Genomic DNA, 19023 nt, shown 5'->3' with positions numbered 1-19023 from the left:
CTTAGGGGCATTTTGCTGCAAAGCACTCCTTTCCTTCTTTCCCTCTGAGGAACCAGGCTGTGGGAAGAGCGAAAAGAGCGAAAAGATAAAGAAGTGTTACTCGGTTATTCCCAAAGCCGGGATTCGGTCACAGAACGGTGGGCGCCACAGGCAGCTTCCAGCTCAGCCCAGCGCAGTGCAGCCCCCAGGGGCCACCTGGCACCGGCGCCAGAACCACCCCGGCTGCCCCTCAGTCACTGCCCTTGATTCATCCTCACGCTACCTCCCTAGCTTCCTCCCACAATTTATTACCTTCAGCTAAATAGCAGCTTTCAGAGAAAAACTAACGCAAAAGCAGAGTCAGAAAAACCAATTCTGAACTGGAGGCCGACTCTACCAGAGCAGCTCACGCACACCCGTCAGGGTTCTCAGAGACCAGACGGCAGCGCAGAGCTGAGGAGGAAGGTCCAGGGCTGCTCGCAAGGGGAAAGCATCTGGAATTTCAAAGGGAGATTAATGTCTTAAAAGGGTCACCAGCATTTACACACAAGAACATTGAGACATAACACTCTGGCCTTCTACACGGATGCACGTGTGGAGATGATGGTGGTCATAAAAAATGAAAGCCCCGAGGTGGTGAACAGTCACTGGGACCTGAGACGCTAACGGACCAGAAGCAGGGACAGGTGTGACGATGGCAAGAGTCACAAATGAGAAGACTTAAGCCAAAAGGCAAGAGGAAGCCCTCCCGCGAAGGGCGGTGAAGAGCACGGTTTCAGGGCCGAGGGAGGAGCCCTCGCGGCAGGATGTTGGGGCCCAGGGTCCCCCAGAGCAATGAGCATTCGGTAGGTTTGGCAGGTGGAGCAGAGAGTGATGGTCCCCAAGGATGCAACCTGGAATAGAAAACCCCTTGTGCATCTGCAGTTTTCTTGGAAAATGGATGAAGTTATGATTTAAAAAAAGAAAAGAAAAAGACTGCCACAAAGAAAGAGCGTCAGCTGCTGGAAGCACGCACCCAGTGGGCGAGCCGTGCAGCCTCACGCGACGCAGGTGACCACCTTCTCCAGACCCTCCGGGAGGCCTCCAGCGAGTTAATGCGAGGCCCTGGAGAACGGACCAACTCTTCACTGCATTTAAGAGCGACGTGAAGGTGGTTTCTAGCTCTGACAGGAGGCGAGGTGCAGAGCGCTCTAAGGATGGGGATGTCAGGTATCTGCTCCTTTAACATGTTTGTGGGAAATTCTCCCGAGTTGTGGAGACTCTCAGTAAAGAGAGCCGCAGCAGTGGGCAGTGCGTGTGGGGAGGTCTCCTCCAGAACCTCTAAGAACAGAAGAGAACAGAACAGAACAGAACGCGGGAACGGAGTCAAGCTCCTGCTGCTGGGACGGCGTGAACAGCACAGACCTGCAGGAGAGAAGGCAGGCTCCTGGGCCGCGGGCACCGGAGTGTGCTATTCTTTTCATATTGTTGTCTAAGGAAAGAATCTTCTCAGCTCATATTATTCTGTCCTAAATCGGATTACATACAAATGTATCAATTCCTTCACCATCCTCCAATCAGAAGCTGACACTATTCAGTAGGTAAAGCTTCCGGCTGTAGCTCGGCTGCCATCGCTTCCTGGAAGCTGGGAGTGGGACCTGCACATGATGTATTTGTCCTTCTTTGGTGAGCAGGGGACTCACAAGGTGACCTAGCACCAGCCCACGCCCTGCAGGAGGGCAAGGAGACCCCGCTAAAGGGGGTGGTGGAACACAGCGAACCCCAGTGCACCCTCACTGGTTCCCTTCCCTGCCCCTCCCAATCTGGAAAGTCCATTTCAGAAACTTAAAAGAAGCCTTTGTGCTTTTCAGCGCTCTCCCTGGTGCCTGGACACGGCCTTGGGCCATTTCAATGGTAAGTCAGGCACCTCGGTCTGAACTCGACCTCAGACCCTCCGAGCCTCGGTCCAGGGACTGGGGAGGTGCTCACTGCACAGGCAGCACCTCTGTGAGAAGCACACGTTTAGGTCACTGGCCACGCCCTCAGCGGAGAGGGTGGCAGGGCGCACCCCGCCCCGGCTCCTGGACTCCGTCCCTGAGGCCCGCAGCGCACAATCCAAAGGAGCCGAGTGAAGGTGCCCGGCACCCGGGCGGCGAGGGATCCTGAGCCACGACCCGCAGAGAGCACGGCCATTCGAACATGTCCAACTACCACCAACAGCTCCCTATTTGAACTTTTAACAGTTAATTCACCTGAAAGTGTCCAAGTTAAAACACTCCCATTTCACTCCATTCACTGTAGAAAAGTTCGGAAAAAAGCAAATGATTAAAAAAAAAAAAATCCTCAACTGTCCTAACTGGTAATATCTTGGCATATTTTCCTATATGTTATTTCAAAATACACAAATGGAAATATAAACATTTATAAATATTTGTTTGTAAATATTTATACATCTATAGATTTCTATACACATAAAGTATATCGTACATTTATAAAATTGAATAATTCATAATTGTGCACAGCTCTTTTCATTTATCGCTTCATGAGCATTTATCCAGATCATTAAATTTTCTTTAAAAACATGATTCTAGATATTCATTTGGTATAATTCATCAGTCTTTAGACCATTTCCTCCTTCTTACTGTTATATAAATAACATTTTGCTTTTATAATGTACTTAAGTCTTTGGATTTGGTCAGTAATTCTCTAATATTCTTCTTATGTAGAATTAGTATGAATATTTGATAACTTTCTGATGAAAAACTTTAAATCCTAAAATCATGAGCCAGTGCCCAATTCTCAAACACTTGTACGGGGCACCATCACATTCTCATATGGTAAAAGCACGCAGGAAAACTGTCTAAAGGGACCAGCAAAGACGAAGATGGTAGAGCTGAACAATTCCTTTAAGAAGGAACACACATGGAGCGGCTGGTCGCCAGCCAGTGCTCAGCACCCGACGGCTGCGCCACCCAGAGCCTCGCTCAGCACCTCGGACGGGCCCCTCGGGCCCAAACCCCACCCCGGGGCAGAACAATGAAGAAGAAGCACGACATCTGTGCAGGACGTGGTAGGGAAGCCGGTGACCTGTTAGAGGGATTCGCTGTGCCAGGAGCGCACCAGGACAGGGCCACGGCTGCCCCCTCCAGGCTACGTCACCGGAGCTGCCTGCCTTCCGCTCCAGGGAGGACGCCGTGGGCTGCCTGCTCCTCCCCCAGAGGGACCTGTTCATAGGATACGGTCATGACAGAGCTCCTGAGGCAACAGTGAGTAGCGGATGCGGCTGCAGAACATGCCCCCTCTCCCTTCAGTAATGAGGGGAAGACGCAGGGCTCAGAGGAAAAGAGGAGCCGCGTGGCTGTGGACTGTGGCCAAGGTCAGTCCCCGAGTCACGAGGGATCGCAGCCCCACTAAGCTCGCGTGTCCACCACACTTACGTGCAGCGAGCTCTCCAACAATCCTGCAGCACCGGCACAGAGAGGGTCCCCCGAGTCCTGGCAGGGAGCCTTGGGAATTCTTAATTGAGAACTTACAACAGGCTCAGCTTGCCCACATTATGACCCAGAGACCACATCTCCAGGGTTGAACATCGTTTTTGAAAAACAAAACTAAACAAAATCCTGCATTAAAATGGTCCAGATTTCCTTGGATGACCAACACCTCAAACACATTTGATGAATTCCCCATCACAGGGCCTCTGCCTTTGCCTCTCTTCATTCCTGTCCCCAGAAGGTGAAACTGGACACAATGCCTGGAACTTTTCAGAAGACTCGGATTCTTTTCTCACCTTTTAAAACTGCTTTTCCTTGAAGCAGATCGGGTGGTTCTCTTAGCAATGCCTGCACTGCCAGAAAGGCTAGGTTCAGATGTGTTACAGCTCTGAACACTGGACTGAAGAATTACTCTGAAAACAGTTGGAAAAAATAAGATTATATCACTGAACAATTTCCAAATACTTGACACAGGAAGGCATTGTTGCACCTGAGTGCAAATTATCTGATGGAGAATTGGTAGGATTTTCCACAAACACATGTTTACATCGAGGTCTTTTGAAATGAAGCATCTCATTTCCTTATGAAGGTTAGCCACACAAAGATAAACGAGTGACCTGGCATTTCAACAAGCCCCACACCAAAGAATCAATCAGCAAAGCAAATGTTTGTGTCCCAAGTAAAAGTAAATCCTCAGAATTCCTGTCATGAAAACAAGAAATCATTTAAACCCCCCAAATTCTATAGAACGTGAATATAAATATCTAGACAATATTCACTCCTCAGAGCTGAGAGTAAGGGCAATAAAAACCCGGAATCAATACCAATTTCACATAAGACTTCACATTTTAAAACCATGTTCAAGCAATATGTGAGTTTTATTCGGATTACAACTACTTACTAAATCACCAAGGACCATTAACAAGAAAGTGAAACTGCCTGAATTCTGTGATACTTGATTTAATTAAACTATGAGAACCTCCAGGAGGCGATGCTACGGGGGTAAGTTATACGGAGGCAAATTCATGAATGAGAAAGAACTCCCTGAGATCAAGCCTCCGTGCAAGTGGGGGGTGTTTTTGTATTCCTCACTCAGTTGTCACAGGGAAAAAATCAAAAGACTTTATACACATTCCTTTTCTTCAAGAGACTGAAATGCTCAAATGTATGCCCCCACATTTAGGAAAAGTACTCAATGTTATTTCTAAGAGAAAACACTGGCTTGAAAAACCTTCCTGCTCTCATATGCAAACATAAATAACACAGCCAATAACAACGGACTTGGACCCAGCTCTTAAGAGTGAAAAGAAACCATACCAGCCCGGCCGGTGTGGCTCCGTGGCTGAGCACTGGCCCACGAACCAAGAGGTCGCTGGTTCCCGGTCAGAGCACATGCCCAGGTTGCAGGCTCCATCCCTGGTCAGGGGCGTGCGGGAGGCAGCCGATCAATGTTTCTCTCTCATCGTTGTTTCTAACTCACTCTTTCCCTTTCTCTCTCTAAAGTCAATTTAAAAAACATATATTTTAAAAAAAGAAACCATTCCAACAAACTAGTGGTCCCCGGGCTGCTGTCCATCGAGGGTTTCTGAAAGCCTCATGAGACACCCCCCCCCCCCCCCCGATCTTACTGAGGGAAACTGATCCTCGCCAATGAGCCAATGCTGGACTCAGGACTTCTCGTAAAGTTTTACCTCCTAAATCAGTGATGGCGCACCTCTGACACGCGAACTCATTTTTTTGGTTGATTTTTCCTTGTTAAATAGCATTTAAATATATAAAATAAGTATCAAAAATATAAGTCTTTGTTTTACTATGGTTGCAAATATCAAAAAATTTCTATATGTGACATGGCACCAGAGTTAAGTTAGGGTTTTTCAAAATGTTGACACGCCGAGCTCAAAAGGTTCGCCATCACTGTCCTAAATGTTGACTGTGCTGGCATATGCAGACACAGTTGTGCGATTAAAGACACCCACTGCCCTGGCACATGAATTCTATGCCTGAAAACAAAGGATTTATTTAAAGTTTTTCTGATTACATAAAGGAGTGTCTGTCAAAGATGTGAATCTAGAATCAAGAATTTTTCATAAAGAAAAAATAAAACAACAAAAAGCAGCCAAGGGTGCTCCCGCTGCCGTTTCTGAGCCCAGGCCCAGGGCGCTCGCCGAGCAAGGCGGTTTATCTCCATTTCCACAAACGGAGAAAGTGAGACACCAACTCCTCAAATGAGGCCACTTACAGCCCAAAGTATGGACAACCACCACACCGTCCAATTGTTAATGTGAGGAAAACACGGGCCAATGCATCGCCTGCTTAGGAAATTTGAGATCTGATTTCTTAAATTGACAATACTATTCAAGACAAGAAATAACCGCTAAATCAAATTTTAGGCTGATAGGGAAGTTTTTTGTTTTTTAAAAGGTATTTTAAAGTATCTATCAAATTAGTGTAAACAATTAATGTGAATTAATATAATAATATTAATAACTGATGTGGAACTTTGAAATAGAGCATGGTAGACATTTAGAATGCATTAGTCACACTAATAAAGATTCGGGCCACCAGCTATTTGCATTAACAATAGAGCAGCTCTTACATCTGTAGATTATGCATCAATGAGGAGGGAAAAACCCAGCAACTGCGCTTAGATATTACCTGTGAGAGCCTCCAGTACCACCTGGCAGGGGATAAGCTGGCAGACTGCCAAGCTAAGCGAGAAGGAACCATTCCCACCTTCAAACCAATCACGTGACCTTGCAGAGCAACAGGCAGCACATGCACCTTCTCCCCCCATCGCCCCCCTCCCCAGCAGAAGCCTCTCTGGCCCACACTGCAGTTCCCTTTCTTCTCTATGGGATCTGCCGAGCCCCAATATTCCCCAAGTTTGGACATGACATCTGCAACTTGAGGAATATTGTAAAGTAAAAACTATCAAGCCACAAAAGTGCCTTGAACATAAACATTCAATTCCAAGAAAAGAGTCCATCAGTGCAGCTATGTACTATTTACACTGGCTGTCGACCACGGATGCCAAACGAGCTTTCGAAATGATGGGCCGGAGCCCTGCAACTCCAGACGCATCTTCCCACTAAGAGTCTGACGCAGCAATCGGGGGTGGGGGGGGGGGGGGTTCTTGGCGTCGCCAGCTCCAGGCACGCCACCAACTGTGCCCACGAGCAATTGCCTCAAAGACAACTACGAGGACTCTATTGTTTACCCATCGTTACCCTTGAAAGCTTTGATTTCTGTAAATTCCAAATTAATCAATCAGGCTGAATGGATACTCTGCTGCGGGTCTAGTGCAATGGCGAGTGTTAGTAATAACAGAGAAAGGTTACACCTTCCTAGATGGTAAAAAGAAGAGAGCCTCATGGAGCCCATTTAAAAGTTATCCTGGGAAAATAAACAATCAAAGCACCTGAGTACTATTAGCAGCGCCGCCACCCATTTGGAGCTCATCTATTCAAGACAGCTTTGCCGCTGGAAAACCACCGGGAAGGGCCGTCTATATTGGAAACAGTGTGTCAGCCTATGCGACAAGTTCGTATTTAATGACACACTTTAAGAAAAGGTCACAAATAGAAACACGTTAAGCAGCTTTTCCTTAATTTTGAAAAGAATGAAGTCTGCTAGGTTTCACAGTCCTTCCCCACCATCTGAAGACACTCAATGAAACCATAAAACACGAGTGGTGGTTGCCATGAAATTTTACTTTGGTGGAAGTCCTAGCAGGAACTTTTGTATTTCTTAATAAAACTCCCAGGTCCCAGTTGGAACAAGAAGAGAAATCCTTGAATGAGCTAAAGAAAAAATGTCAGAGAATAAGGAAGGCGGCCTAGACGGGAGAGGGCGCGGTCTCGGCAGCCGCCAGGGCACCGCGGGCCTGCGCTGGGTCTGGGCTGGAGATCCCGGTGAGCTCGTGCACGTTCTTCTGCAGGAAAGACGTCTCTTCTCGGGCACGGTGTTCATTTAAGGGTGAAAGGTGTCCAGAGAACACAGAGTCTGTCCATGTCCCCCTAAGAAAGGCATTTTGGCTGCTTTCGGGGAAAGAAGGAAGGCAGGAGCAGCGCTGGTCATGCAGAAACACAAACATAGACAAGACTCCAGTCTTCTCTGCTTCCCTCCGTCCAACATCCAGTTCTGAACACTGCACGTGACTGTGAGGGGAGGCAGGGAAGCGAGGTCGAGGAGAGAGCTCCGCAAACTCAAGACAGAGACTTGCGGGGAAGCAGCTGCTCCGAGAGGCTGTGTACACGGCCTCGAGACCTCCCGGCTACAAAGCCCGATCTTTACCAACAGAAGAAAATCAGTGCGAAACTTACTTCTGCTAGATTGGAAAGGATATGCTAAAAATATTTACTCTAGAAATTAGAGAAAAGTTGTACAGACGAGTAATGGAAAGAAAAGCACCCCAAAGTAACTAAATAGTTTTAAGAGGGAAAGAAATTGCTACTTCAAGAAATCTGTTAAGAGTCAGCACAACTTAGACACAAAGCCAGTGGCTGAGCATCGACTCAGGAGCCAAGGATCGCAGATCGATTCCCATTCAGGGCACATGCCCGGGGGGCGGGCTCGATCCCCAGAAGGGGCCGTGCAGGAGGCAGCCTATTGATGATTCTCTCTCATCAGTGATGTTTCTATTTCTCCCTCTCCCCTTCTCTGAAATAAATAAAAACATTAAAAAAAAACAACAAAAAAATCAAAGTGTGTTGTTTTTAATGTCCCTTGTATGAAAAGAATAGTGAAGGGCCCCCCTCCCTGACACCACACCATGAGTTGAGTTTTCGAAAAAGGACCTTTGAGAAAAGGCAAATCAATAAAGCGAGGAGAGCTGCTAGCGACAAAAACATGCATCATGGGAAACGGCAGCAGTGAGCTAGTAGAGAAATGGGTGGGACACTTACACAGCAGCTATTTGTCAAAGGGTCCGATGGCTACTGTGCTCTTAAACCATCGAGACAGAATAGCAGGATGGGAAGAATGTAGTCACAAACAATCCACCAGATGACAACACTACACAGTGCAGAGGTCAGCACAGCTAGGGAACATCTGGAAAGGGGTGAAGGGAAAGAACAGATGTTCAAACTGAGAAGCCAAAATAAATAAAACAATAAATAAATGAAGCCATGTGTAAATTTTAGACACCCTGTGATGATGCGAAAGGGTGGGAAACAAGGATGGAGTTTTGCTATATTATGTTGGGAAAAAAGGCTGTCTTGCCCTGGCCGGCACGCTCCGTGGTTAGAGCGTCCAGTGATTCCCGGTCAAGGGCATGTGCAGGAGGCAACCAACTGATGTGTCTCTCTCACATCGATGTTTCTCTCCCTCTGTCTCTCCCGCACCCTTCCTCTCTCTCTAAAAATCAATGGAAAAATATCCTCGGGGGAGGATTAACAACAACAAAAAAATGCTGTCTTCAGTATTAAACTAATTTGACACTTGGTAAGAACAGAGTAGGCCCAATCTTTAGTTCAATAACTGCCCCCTGTTAATATAATTGTATGATACAGAAATCAAAGTTGTTGTTATAGGGTTGAAATTCTTCAAAAAGCACGCTATGCACACACAAAAAACTGAACCAAACCAGAGGGGAAAAGGAGGCAAAACCAACCAACTGATAATTAACGCCACCCATCCCCTCGGAGGCACCATTAGCGGCAGACACAGCATAGTGGGGCTGCTCTCACTTCAATGGAGCCATATTCTGTATCACCCAGGAGGTGCATATCCTGAAAACAAGGATTGCAGAAGTACAGGCAACCCAGACAACATGACAGAAGACAATTATCCTTATGAACTAATACAGTAAGTCCTCACTTAACATCATCGATGAGTCTGCAACTTTATGCAAAACAAAATACGACAAAACCAATTTTACCGTAGACTAATTGGTATTAACAAAAGTTAATCTCCTACGGCATCTCATCAATGTTATGAACAAAGTGACGTTATTGGAGGACCTGCTGTACTGTACACATTTCCTTTGTTGTTTTTCTCATGCAACTCAACTCGGCTTTCAGCTTGGTGTTTCTTACTCCCCTGCCTGGCTTCCAGCAGTGAGGAAGGGACCTCCTCACAGTTGGGAGGGTGGTAACGCCTTCCAACTACATTTCCAAACGGTCACCGACACATCTGTGACCAATAACAAAAGGCTCCATTGAGTCTTTGCTTTGTGCAAACTATTGGGCGCAAACTATGAAGATTGTACAGACATCGTCATCAATGTCTGTCATCTTAATCACTGAAGACTAGGTGCCAGGCCCAGGCATCCTATGTGGGCGTGAACCCAAATCTAGACCACACTCTCTCACTTACTCCTGCCGGCAAAGAAAAACCAAACCAAACCTGCTGCATGGTAAGGTTACAGGCTTAATAGTTACCCAGAATGTAATCAGTGACTGGGAGCACTACTGGACCCCACCGATCCCAATTTTCACTTGTAGTTACTGACTTACAGTTATCTTAAAGGCAGAATGGCCTGAAGGTCCAGGTGTCTGCCGTATCGACCTTTATTTGCTCCTCTAATGAAGCTCCTGGCATATGAATTATTTTCCAGGGATGAAAAACACACCCATCAACACTGTACTGCTAAGGGGGGGGGGGGGGGAATTAAGGCTTTTCAAGGCGAATTAGATCTATACTTTTGCATATTCCTGTGTAGGATACATTTCCCCTCTTCATGAAGCATCTCATTTAACCACAACAAACTAGCAGAAATGATCAGTATGCAGAGATAGGCAGCACGGGGGAAGTTATCAAATCTACGAAATCTACTTGAGCACAGACAGCCACGTACTTGCCATCATTCCCGACGATCACCTCCAGGCCATGGAGCTACATGACCTACTGTCTTCACGGTGGGCAGGGTCACACAGGCTTTCTGAGAAAATGACTATTTTACAATTTCTAATGACTTCCACTTTCCCCGAATATTGACTATAAAATAGAAACCGGTAGTTGGAATGGTATTTTACGTACCATACCTTTCTCTTAAGAATCACACGTTTCTCACTAACTTTCCTTATGATGAGTATTTTCATTTGGATTTAAGTGCCAATAGCAAAGAAAAATAACTTGCCGGCGGTGACAGGGGAGTCAGTCGGAGGCGGGGACTGAATTCAGGTTTCTCAATCTAAACTGCAGTTGAAAACTCTCTCAGGGGACTTTTCTTTCTAAAATAACAACAAAGATTTGGGAAGGGGGAAAAAATTCTCCAATTGATCTCCTTTTTTAGAGCCAAGAGAGCTACAGATAAGAGCAACAAAGAGATGATTTTAATAGGGTTTCAAAAAACAGAGGAGAGGGCAGGCAGGCTGCTGCCCAGGAGGGGAAGGTGCTGAGACTGACCGAACGTCCCAGGGCCTGTGCACACAATGGGGGGGCTTTGGCCTTTTCCTTCAAAAGTGTGGCCTCTAAGCCTGCTAACTGTGCCTATGAGGGGGACAGTTTGGGGGCCATTCCATTATTTTTGGGTTATAATGAAAGGGGATCCTGAACCAGTTTTTTTTTTAACATTTATAACGTTTACCATTTTACTTGGTTTTAATTTATACCAAGAGTGCTTCAGAGCAAAGGGCCAGGGTCCTCGTTTGGCTTTGGGGTGGGGGCGAGGCTGGCTCCCCCTCCCCCGCCCTCGCCAGTTCCTCATTCACCATCACTGAGCACCCTCAGCTTCCCCCCAGGGCCTCAAACACCAAGGGGAGAGGAATGGCATCTAGTGTCACCTTCACATTTAGGATGTCAGTCTTCATTTACTGTTTCTTTTATTTTACCATAAACCCATCAGCTAAGAGAGACAGTTATGGCCTCGAATGTTCTGGAAAAGAGTGAGCTGAACTCTAGGCTCGGAGACAGGAAATTTCCCACAAGCCCTATTTAACAAAATATTGGACCAAGCAGAACTGTCATCCCAACTGGAGAAGGCAATAAGCTGTTGAGAAATAAACAGATGCTGCAGATTCTTAAAAACAATACAAAACACCCGGGCAGATGAAAAGCAGCCACAGAATCTCCCTTCCTGGGGCTTCCCACGCGTGGCCTGGGCAACGGCACCTGCCGCACCGGGAAGCCTGCCGGAATGTGGGACCGCTGCCCCGCCGGGCCCAGCTCCCCCAGGAGACTCGTGCACACTGACGTCTGACAGGCTCTGCGTTGGGCACTGCCTGTTGCCTCCATCAGGTCTAAAATGGGCTTCAGAATAATTATTTGGAAGGACTATCATGTTTCTAAATAAAAATAACCCATAAAGCTTTAAATAAAGACTTTTAATGAAATTTTAAAAAATGGCACTTGGAAAAATTACATAAAATGTACAAGCATTCTAGTTGATGGCAACCCCATTGCAAAAATAATGCTTAAATGGTGCCTACAGTCAACACCGATGCCCTCCATTCACATAGCTCCTTATTCTGGAAAATTCTATTCTTCTCTTGGATCTTGGAAGGACGCCTGAGGCAGAGGCCCAGCACAACACATGCCTCAGGGGCAATTCTACGTGAGAAGTTAAGATTATTAGGAGATACCAGGGAAGAACTATTTTTAACGAAAAACAAGGCTTCCTCTTCTCTGCCATGAACATTTACTGTCATTAGCGCCTTATGCACCATATTACAAGATGCTTAATAACTGAATAACTGGCCTCTGTCCACCACAGAATAGGGGGAGGGGACTGGAAACTGGGTGCCCCACAACGATGAGAGGTTATCGGAAGGACGAAGTCCAGTGTCACAGGTGGGAGCATCTACTGAAGAATACCCTACAGCCCTGGTCGGGTGGCTAAATGGTTGGAGCATCGCCCCGTCCACCAAAAGGCTGCAGGGTTCAATTCCTGCTCAGGACACATATCTAGTCTGCAGGTTCAATTCCTGGTCAGGATGCATACAGGAGGCAACCAATGTTTCTCTCTCACATCAATGTTTCTCTTTCTTCTTCTCTCTCCCTCCCTCCTTTCCTCTCTCTCTAGAATCAATAAAAAACTTATCGTCAGTTGAGGATTTAAAAAAAAAGAGAATACCCTAGGGAAAAAAGTATGATGGCTAAGTTTTTTATTCTACTTTTTAAAAAAAAATCATACTGGATGTTCTGCGAGATTTTATCCAAACTACCACTTACACAAGCAACAACAAGTGGACAAACACACACTCACTGACTCTAATACTTCCTATTCCCACGCTAAACCTTCTTCTGAAACTTGAATATAATTCCTCAAACAAAAAAGTTAAATAAAACATATAGTTTGATCTATTGTTGCCCTCAAGTAATATGATGACATTAAGCCACCATGTCACCACGGATTCAATTCTACCGTAGTAGAAGAGATTACCTGCACCATAGCAGTGAGTCTAAGGATACTCACCATTTTTAATAATTATGGACAAATCTATTGTTTGTGGTTTACACTTGGTCTGACACCCTGAGGATGTCCAGAGATGATTCCAGAGGAAAAGCATTCCTAAAGCTTTCCTATACACAGGCTAGAGGGTCAGGATGGAGACGGAGATAAACAGAGGATAGCCTGGAGCTTCGTAGGCTATTTAAAATAACTCGATTTAAAATAATTTAGAATCATTTCCAAGTGGCCCAAGGGACATGCAACTACGGAGGAAATGTACCGGACAAATGCTCCCGAAGGCCTCAGACACGCACGAGATCACACCAGCCCCGCCAGGAGCCCGGACTCACGTGAGGGGCACCGCGCTCGTTTTTGACTGTCTTCTGCTTTTCAGGGCCCGGAGTCTATCTCCTTGCGTCACGCCGTAGCCTTCGTCGTCGTCGCTGTACTGTACAAGCAAAAACACACTGAGCCAACCGCCCGGCTGCCTGGCTCACGCAGCAAAGCACAGCAGCTACGCCCATCCCCGGGGCACGCACGCCGCTTCCGGCTGAGCCCTAAAATAGCCGCTGCTTTTGAAATAAAGCTACAGGTCACGTTGCACGACACCCAGCCTTCACTTCCACAGACACAGAAGCTAATGGCGCTCCTGCTATAAAACACTGACAGTGAAGAGGCATAATGGGCTTTCAATATTGAAAACATGCTTTTTAACATTTCACCATCTACTTACCATCGCTTAACACAGGACAGCTACCCCTAAACGCTTGGTTCTCTACAGTTCCCCACGTGGGAACGACCGGTCCCTAGGTCAGCTGTCACAAATGGGCAAGGTGTCGGGAAGGGGGTCACTAGGGCCACCGACAGCGCTTCCTTCGCATCCCCTCCCACCAGTGCCCAGTGTGTAAGAACTCCAGTGTCATGGACACATCGCCTTGTTCTAACTATTTAGCAGAAAGTTCCTAGAGAGGACTCTACGTATAAAAAATGTGACAATAATCCCTCAAAATGTGCTTTATTACTCGGTCTGCAGTTTCCTCCGCGCCCTGAAAGGTTCTCAACGGCATTTAAAGAAATAGCAACAGAGTGACGAGGATGGTTCCATTACCAGCTCAGGTTCTTGCTCGTCGTCGTGGTGCTTGTCCCCATGGAGTGAAATGTCGTCCACAGCCAAGAGGAGCTTTGAGACAGCTGCTCTGTGTTTGCCGTTCTCCTGACCCCTTAACTTTTGACGGAAATAGTCTCCTTCCAACCAGAGGTTTGACTGTTTCCTGTCAGAGCATTTAAACAGCATCAAAATACACTTTTTGAGAAAGAGACAAACGAACAAGGTCATCCTCCTAGACCGTCTGTCGTTACGGAGACTAAGACGTCTACTTCCGATCAGTAGCCAGACCCAGCGTTCCCGAGGAACCGCCAAAGCCTTCCATCTACTTACGTCACCAAGAACTGCTGCTGAGGCCCGATCACGGAGCCAGGCCTGCAGATCCTGATCCAGGCGATGGCCTCGGCCGCGGTCATCCTGTAATGCTTCATGATGTAGCAGGCTATCAGGGTGCCCGTTCGTCCAAGGCCAGCTAGGACGGGAAACAAGCCAATCAGACCTGGTCCCTGCTGCGAGGGGCGGGCCTGCCTCCCCAAACAGCGGTCCTGGAGTTCGGGCGCGCACTGCCATCACCTGGAGAGGTCTCAGAACACCTCCAGAGAACTGATTTAATGGTCCCACAATGCCGCCTCGACAGAGATTCCTAAAACCCCCCAAATGACTCTACACACAGCCAAGAATGAAAATCGCTTTCTAAGTGACGACTCTCAGTAAGTACAGTGCTTCTACTCTGAGTTTTCTCTTAATGATAAAATCATATTCCCCAAAACACAGGCTTAAAATCTTGCAAAACTTTCCCCTTCATTCGCCAGCGTTTCTACTGTACTTTTCTACTCGTTTTCACATGATTTTTTAAAAACTCTATTCCTCCTTGACTCTCGCCTAAACTACTCTATTTCACCCTGCGATGATAATTTTATGTGTCAACCTGGTAGGTGTATTTGGGTGAGAATAGTGGACTTTTGAGTAGGTGGATTACCCTCCATGTGGGTGGGCCTCATTCAATCAGTTGAAGGCATGAACAGAACAAAAAGAGTGGCCTCCCCAAGCTAGGAGGGGCTCTCCAGCAGACCGCCTCCAGCCTTCACGCACCACTGGCTCCTCTGGGTCTCCAGCCTGCCAGCCACCCTTGTGTGTGAGCCAATTCCTTACCCTAAATCTCCTTCTATGCATCATACATGTCCTATTGGTTGCTTCTCTGGAAAACCCTCGTTGCTACAGATTTGGTACCATAACCATAACAATACGTAAAGGCGCGGGAGTGGCTCTGGCACTGGAATTTACAGGCTGCAGGAGTTTCAAGGCTCCTGTAAGAAAACACCCAGACTGCCTTGAAGGAGCTGTCGGCAGGAATATGCACGTTAGCACGGATTCTGGAGCAGACACAGGTGGAAATGAAGACCGTGTTATTGGAAACTAGAAGAAAGGCCATCCTGGTTAGAAAGAGGCATATTTATTTATATATATGCCTGGCTGCACCGTGTCCGCAGGCTTTGTGGAAAGCAAAACTGTGAGCAAAGGAGATCATCCGTGCGCGAAGGGTTGAAGGTGCAGCCGGGGGTCTCCTTACTAACACGTAAAATACGAGCGGAGGGAGATGAATCCAAGACCTTTTTAAACAAAAAGGAACCAGAAACTAAACATTTTGAAAATTCTAGGCCTATCCATACTGCGGAAAGCAAGCACACATGTTCTGAAGACAACACCAATGGTGTGGCTGAACATGCAACTCCGTAGACATTACCCATGGATTTAACCACCAGAAGCCAGAAATAGACACAGAGGTGGGCACGGCTGCCACCACCCAGGCCCAGGGGCATGGACCAGGCTACACGGTCCATAACGTCAGGGACAAGGCCACCACCAGAGCCAAGGAGGCGGGCCTGTCTCCCCTGCGGGCCTCCGGAATAGATAATGGAGCCAGACAGTATTCTTCGCATTTGACTCCGGGTGGTGGACACACAATGCAGTACACAGATCTTGTAACACAGGAACCCACACCTGAAACCTATATGATCAGTTTAACCAATGTCACCCCAATAAGTTTAATAAAAAAAGGGAAAAGAATAGCTTCCCAAAGCCAAAGCGGGGAAAATTCACCAAAGCTTCTGCGCAGCTAAGGGAAAATTAGATGTGACTCATGTGATGGCAACAAGATCATTTTGGTCTCAAATAACATTTTCAAAGGACACTAAGAAGCTGTTATTTAGCCGTGAAAGATTGACGAAAGACATCTTTCTTCTTACTGACCAGGGAGAAGATGTCTTTTCCCCTGGTTGGGAATAACAAGTCCAGCAGATGCCTGAAAAGAGACATGTCTAAACATCACTAACCCTCTTCCTCCTCCTCCTCCTAGCCCAATGGTGGGCAAACTTTTTGACTCGAGGGCCACAATGGGTTCTTAAACTGGACCGGAGGGCCGGAACAAAAGCATGGATGGAGTGTTTGTGTGAACTAATATAAATTCAAAGTAAACATCATTACATAAAAGGGTACGGTCTTTTTTTTTTTGTTTGTTTTATTCATTTCAAACGGGCCGGATCCGGCCCGCTGGCCGTAGTTTGCCCACGGCTGTCCTAGCCCCTTCCCTCCCGGAATTGTTTGGAAGAAATTCCTTTATTAAGCACCTAAAGTGTGCTAAGTTTCAAAGGACAGATTTAGCAGCCAATTGAATAGCATGATTCAGATACAGTATTTCAGAGGTTGACAAAATTTTTCCGTTTCTTTTACAACTATTCAACTCTGCTGTTTTAGCAAAAAGCAGCCATAGACAATATATAAATAAATATGTATGACTGTGTTCTGATGAAACGTAATTTATGGACACAAATTGGAAGTCCATATAATTTTCATGTCACCAAAAATTACTCCTCTTTTGATTTTGTCTAACCATTTAAAATGTAAAACCCGCTTCATTTCATGCACAAAAGCTGGCAGTGGGCCAGGTACAGTCTGCGGGGCTGTGGTTTGCCTACCCTGCACAACTGAGTGAGAAAACAGGGTGCGGAACTGTGTTTACAGCATGGTTTTCTGTAACGCAAAAACAGAGGCCTACAGATGAACAAAAGGCTGGAAATAAATCTATAAAACGCAGTTGCACTGTTATGCTGAGATTATGGTTGATTTTACTCCCTTTACTTTTTGGTGGTTTCCAATTTTATTGCTGGCAATATTTTACTTTAATGATGGAAATAAAACATTTTGAAAGAATTAAAAGAAAAAGAAGAGCATTCGTCTCAAGCTGAAAGATTTAGGGCGTTTGCTCTGCGAGGTCTAGACTGTCACCGTTTCTTCTTTCTAATTCCTCCCATTCGGAATTCGAATGCCTGTCCCACCACTGCATTTTGGAAGAACATGACTGGTCTGCTGTCCCAGGCTCACAGCTGGGGAGGAATTCCGAATGTCACCCAGAGCTGACTTAGACGATCGGCCTGAGACTTTCAACTTGGACTGACCACGGAATGTGTTAAGACTCTGGGGGCTGTTGGGATGGAGTGAATGGTCATATTTATGTGTGAGAATGTGAGTACTGGGTGGCCAGAGAGTAGAATGTTATGGACTGAATTATGTGTCTCCTCTCCCTCCTTCCCCCCAAATCCATAGTATGTTGAAGTCCTCTGTCCCAGGAACACCCCTCCCCCTAGTTGTGAAAACCAAAAGAATGCCTTGTGACACTGCCAAATGACCTGGGGACCACAAACCACCCCAAAGGAACACCTCAGGTTATATTGCTTATTATAATTTTTAAAACATGAAATAACCCATGCTGAATTTTGTTTAAATTATTCATTACTTAAAGTTGTGATAAGATGCATATAACATAAAACTTTCCACTTTAACCATTTTTGTGGATGTACAGTGGGGCCTTGACTTACGAATTTAATTCGTTCTGAGACCGAGCTCACTAAGGAGCTCGTTAATTCAAATTACTCTGTCAACTCAATGCAAAAAATCAGCCGAGAGACAGCTGGTATCTCAAAAAACTCGTTAGTCGGGACACTCCTAAGTCAAGGCCCCACTGTATCATTTTCCTCATTTCATTTACTTCTCAGTTTCCTTTTAGCTCACTGAGCGTTTCAGACAGCCATGTTAGATTCTCTGTCAGGCAATTCAAAGACCTATGCTTCTTTGGGGCCAGTTTCTGGAGATGGTTTTAACTGTTTGCAAGTGTACAATCCAGTGGCACTGAAACACCTCACACTGCTGTGCAATCATCATCAATGTCCCCCGTGTACGTGAGACAACAGCGCTTCCGTTGGTGGGCAGGGTAGGGTGCTCCTAGGCTCGGAGATGTGGCTGGTTTATTGTGGTGGTCAAGTCCTGCATTTCTTTACTTATCTTCTGTCTGGTTTTTCTACCCATATTGAAAGTGGGATATATTAACATTTCCAACTAGTATTGGACAATTATTTTTCCCTTCAATTCTGTCCAATTTTCTTTCCCATATTCTGAAGGTCTATTAGACATGTAAAATGTTTGTAAGTGTTCTATCTTCCTTACCGTATTGAATCTTTATTAATATATAATGCCCCTTTTTGACTCATAACCTTTCATTAAAGTCTCTTTTGTCTGATATCAGTATAATCGCCTTTGCCCATCCTTTCACTTTCAATCTATTTGCGTCTTTGAATCTAAAATTGATTCTCTTTTATTTTTTAAACCATTCTCCCAATCTCATCTTTTGATTAGAGAGTTTACAGCTTAAGTAACAGTAATATCAGCCATTATAAGTGTCCAATGCATTTACTTTGACCAGAGATCTGTATTTTTCAGATAGCTTCTAGTGACTAGCTAGTGTCCTTCCATTCAACTGTTAGCTTTTCTTGCACGTCAAGCCCAGTGGTAGCAAACTCCCTCACCTTTTAGTTATCTGGGAATGTCTTAATTTCACCCCATTTTTGAGAAAAGGTTTAGCCAGATGCAGGATTTGCGGCTGACTCTTCCCTTCAGCACTGACTACCAAATGTCCCCAAACACGCACACACTAACAGCTGAGCTCAGTTGATGTTTCTCTTCAGCCAGGTAAGCTTTGAACAAAGGAATTTCATCCTAAAATGCTACTGGAAAATGGAAAACACAGTTGAAGAACAAACTCTGCCTTTATAATTATTTGCAGTGTGTACACCCTATGTCCCCCC

General features: G+C 45.9%; 1 protein-coding gene across 10 annotated transcripts in view; it reads right to left on the bottom strand.

The window, feature by feature from the left end:
- CDC14B (cell division cycle 14B) overlaps window positions 1-19023 on the bottom strand; it is a 42642-nt gene that overhangs the window by 2017 nt on the left and 21602 nt on the right. For 2 of the 10 annotated variants that reach the window (XM_023765027.1, XM_023765024.1), the window contains exons 7-10: window positions 14219-14357; window positions 13889-14051; window positions 13131-13228; window positions 3746-3862 (exon numbers count right to left, since the gene is read on the bottom strand). In XM_023765027.1, coding sequence (XP_023620795.1) covers window positions 3746-3862; window positions 13131-13228; window positions 13889-14051; window positions 14219-14357 — 517 coding nt within the window. The other 8 variants (XM_023765026.1, XM_023765032.1, XM_023765029.1 and 5 more) reach the window with 8 other exon arrangements.

Source organism: Myotis lucifugus, unplaced genomic scaffold (genome assembly GCF_000147115.1).
Source record: "Myotis lucifugus unplaced genomic scaffold, Myoluc2.0 scaffold_371, whole genome shotgun sequence".
In the NCBI taxonomy this organism is placed as follows: domain Eukaryota; kingdom Metazoa; phylum Chordata; class Mammalia; order Chiroptera; family Vespertilionidae; genus Myotis; species Myotis lucifugus.
Note: the sequence above shows the minus strand (reverse complement) of the source record. Positions and strands in the feature narration are given on the sequence as shown.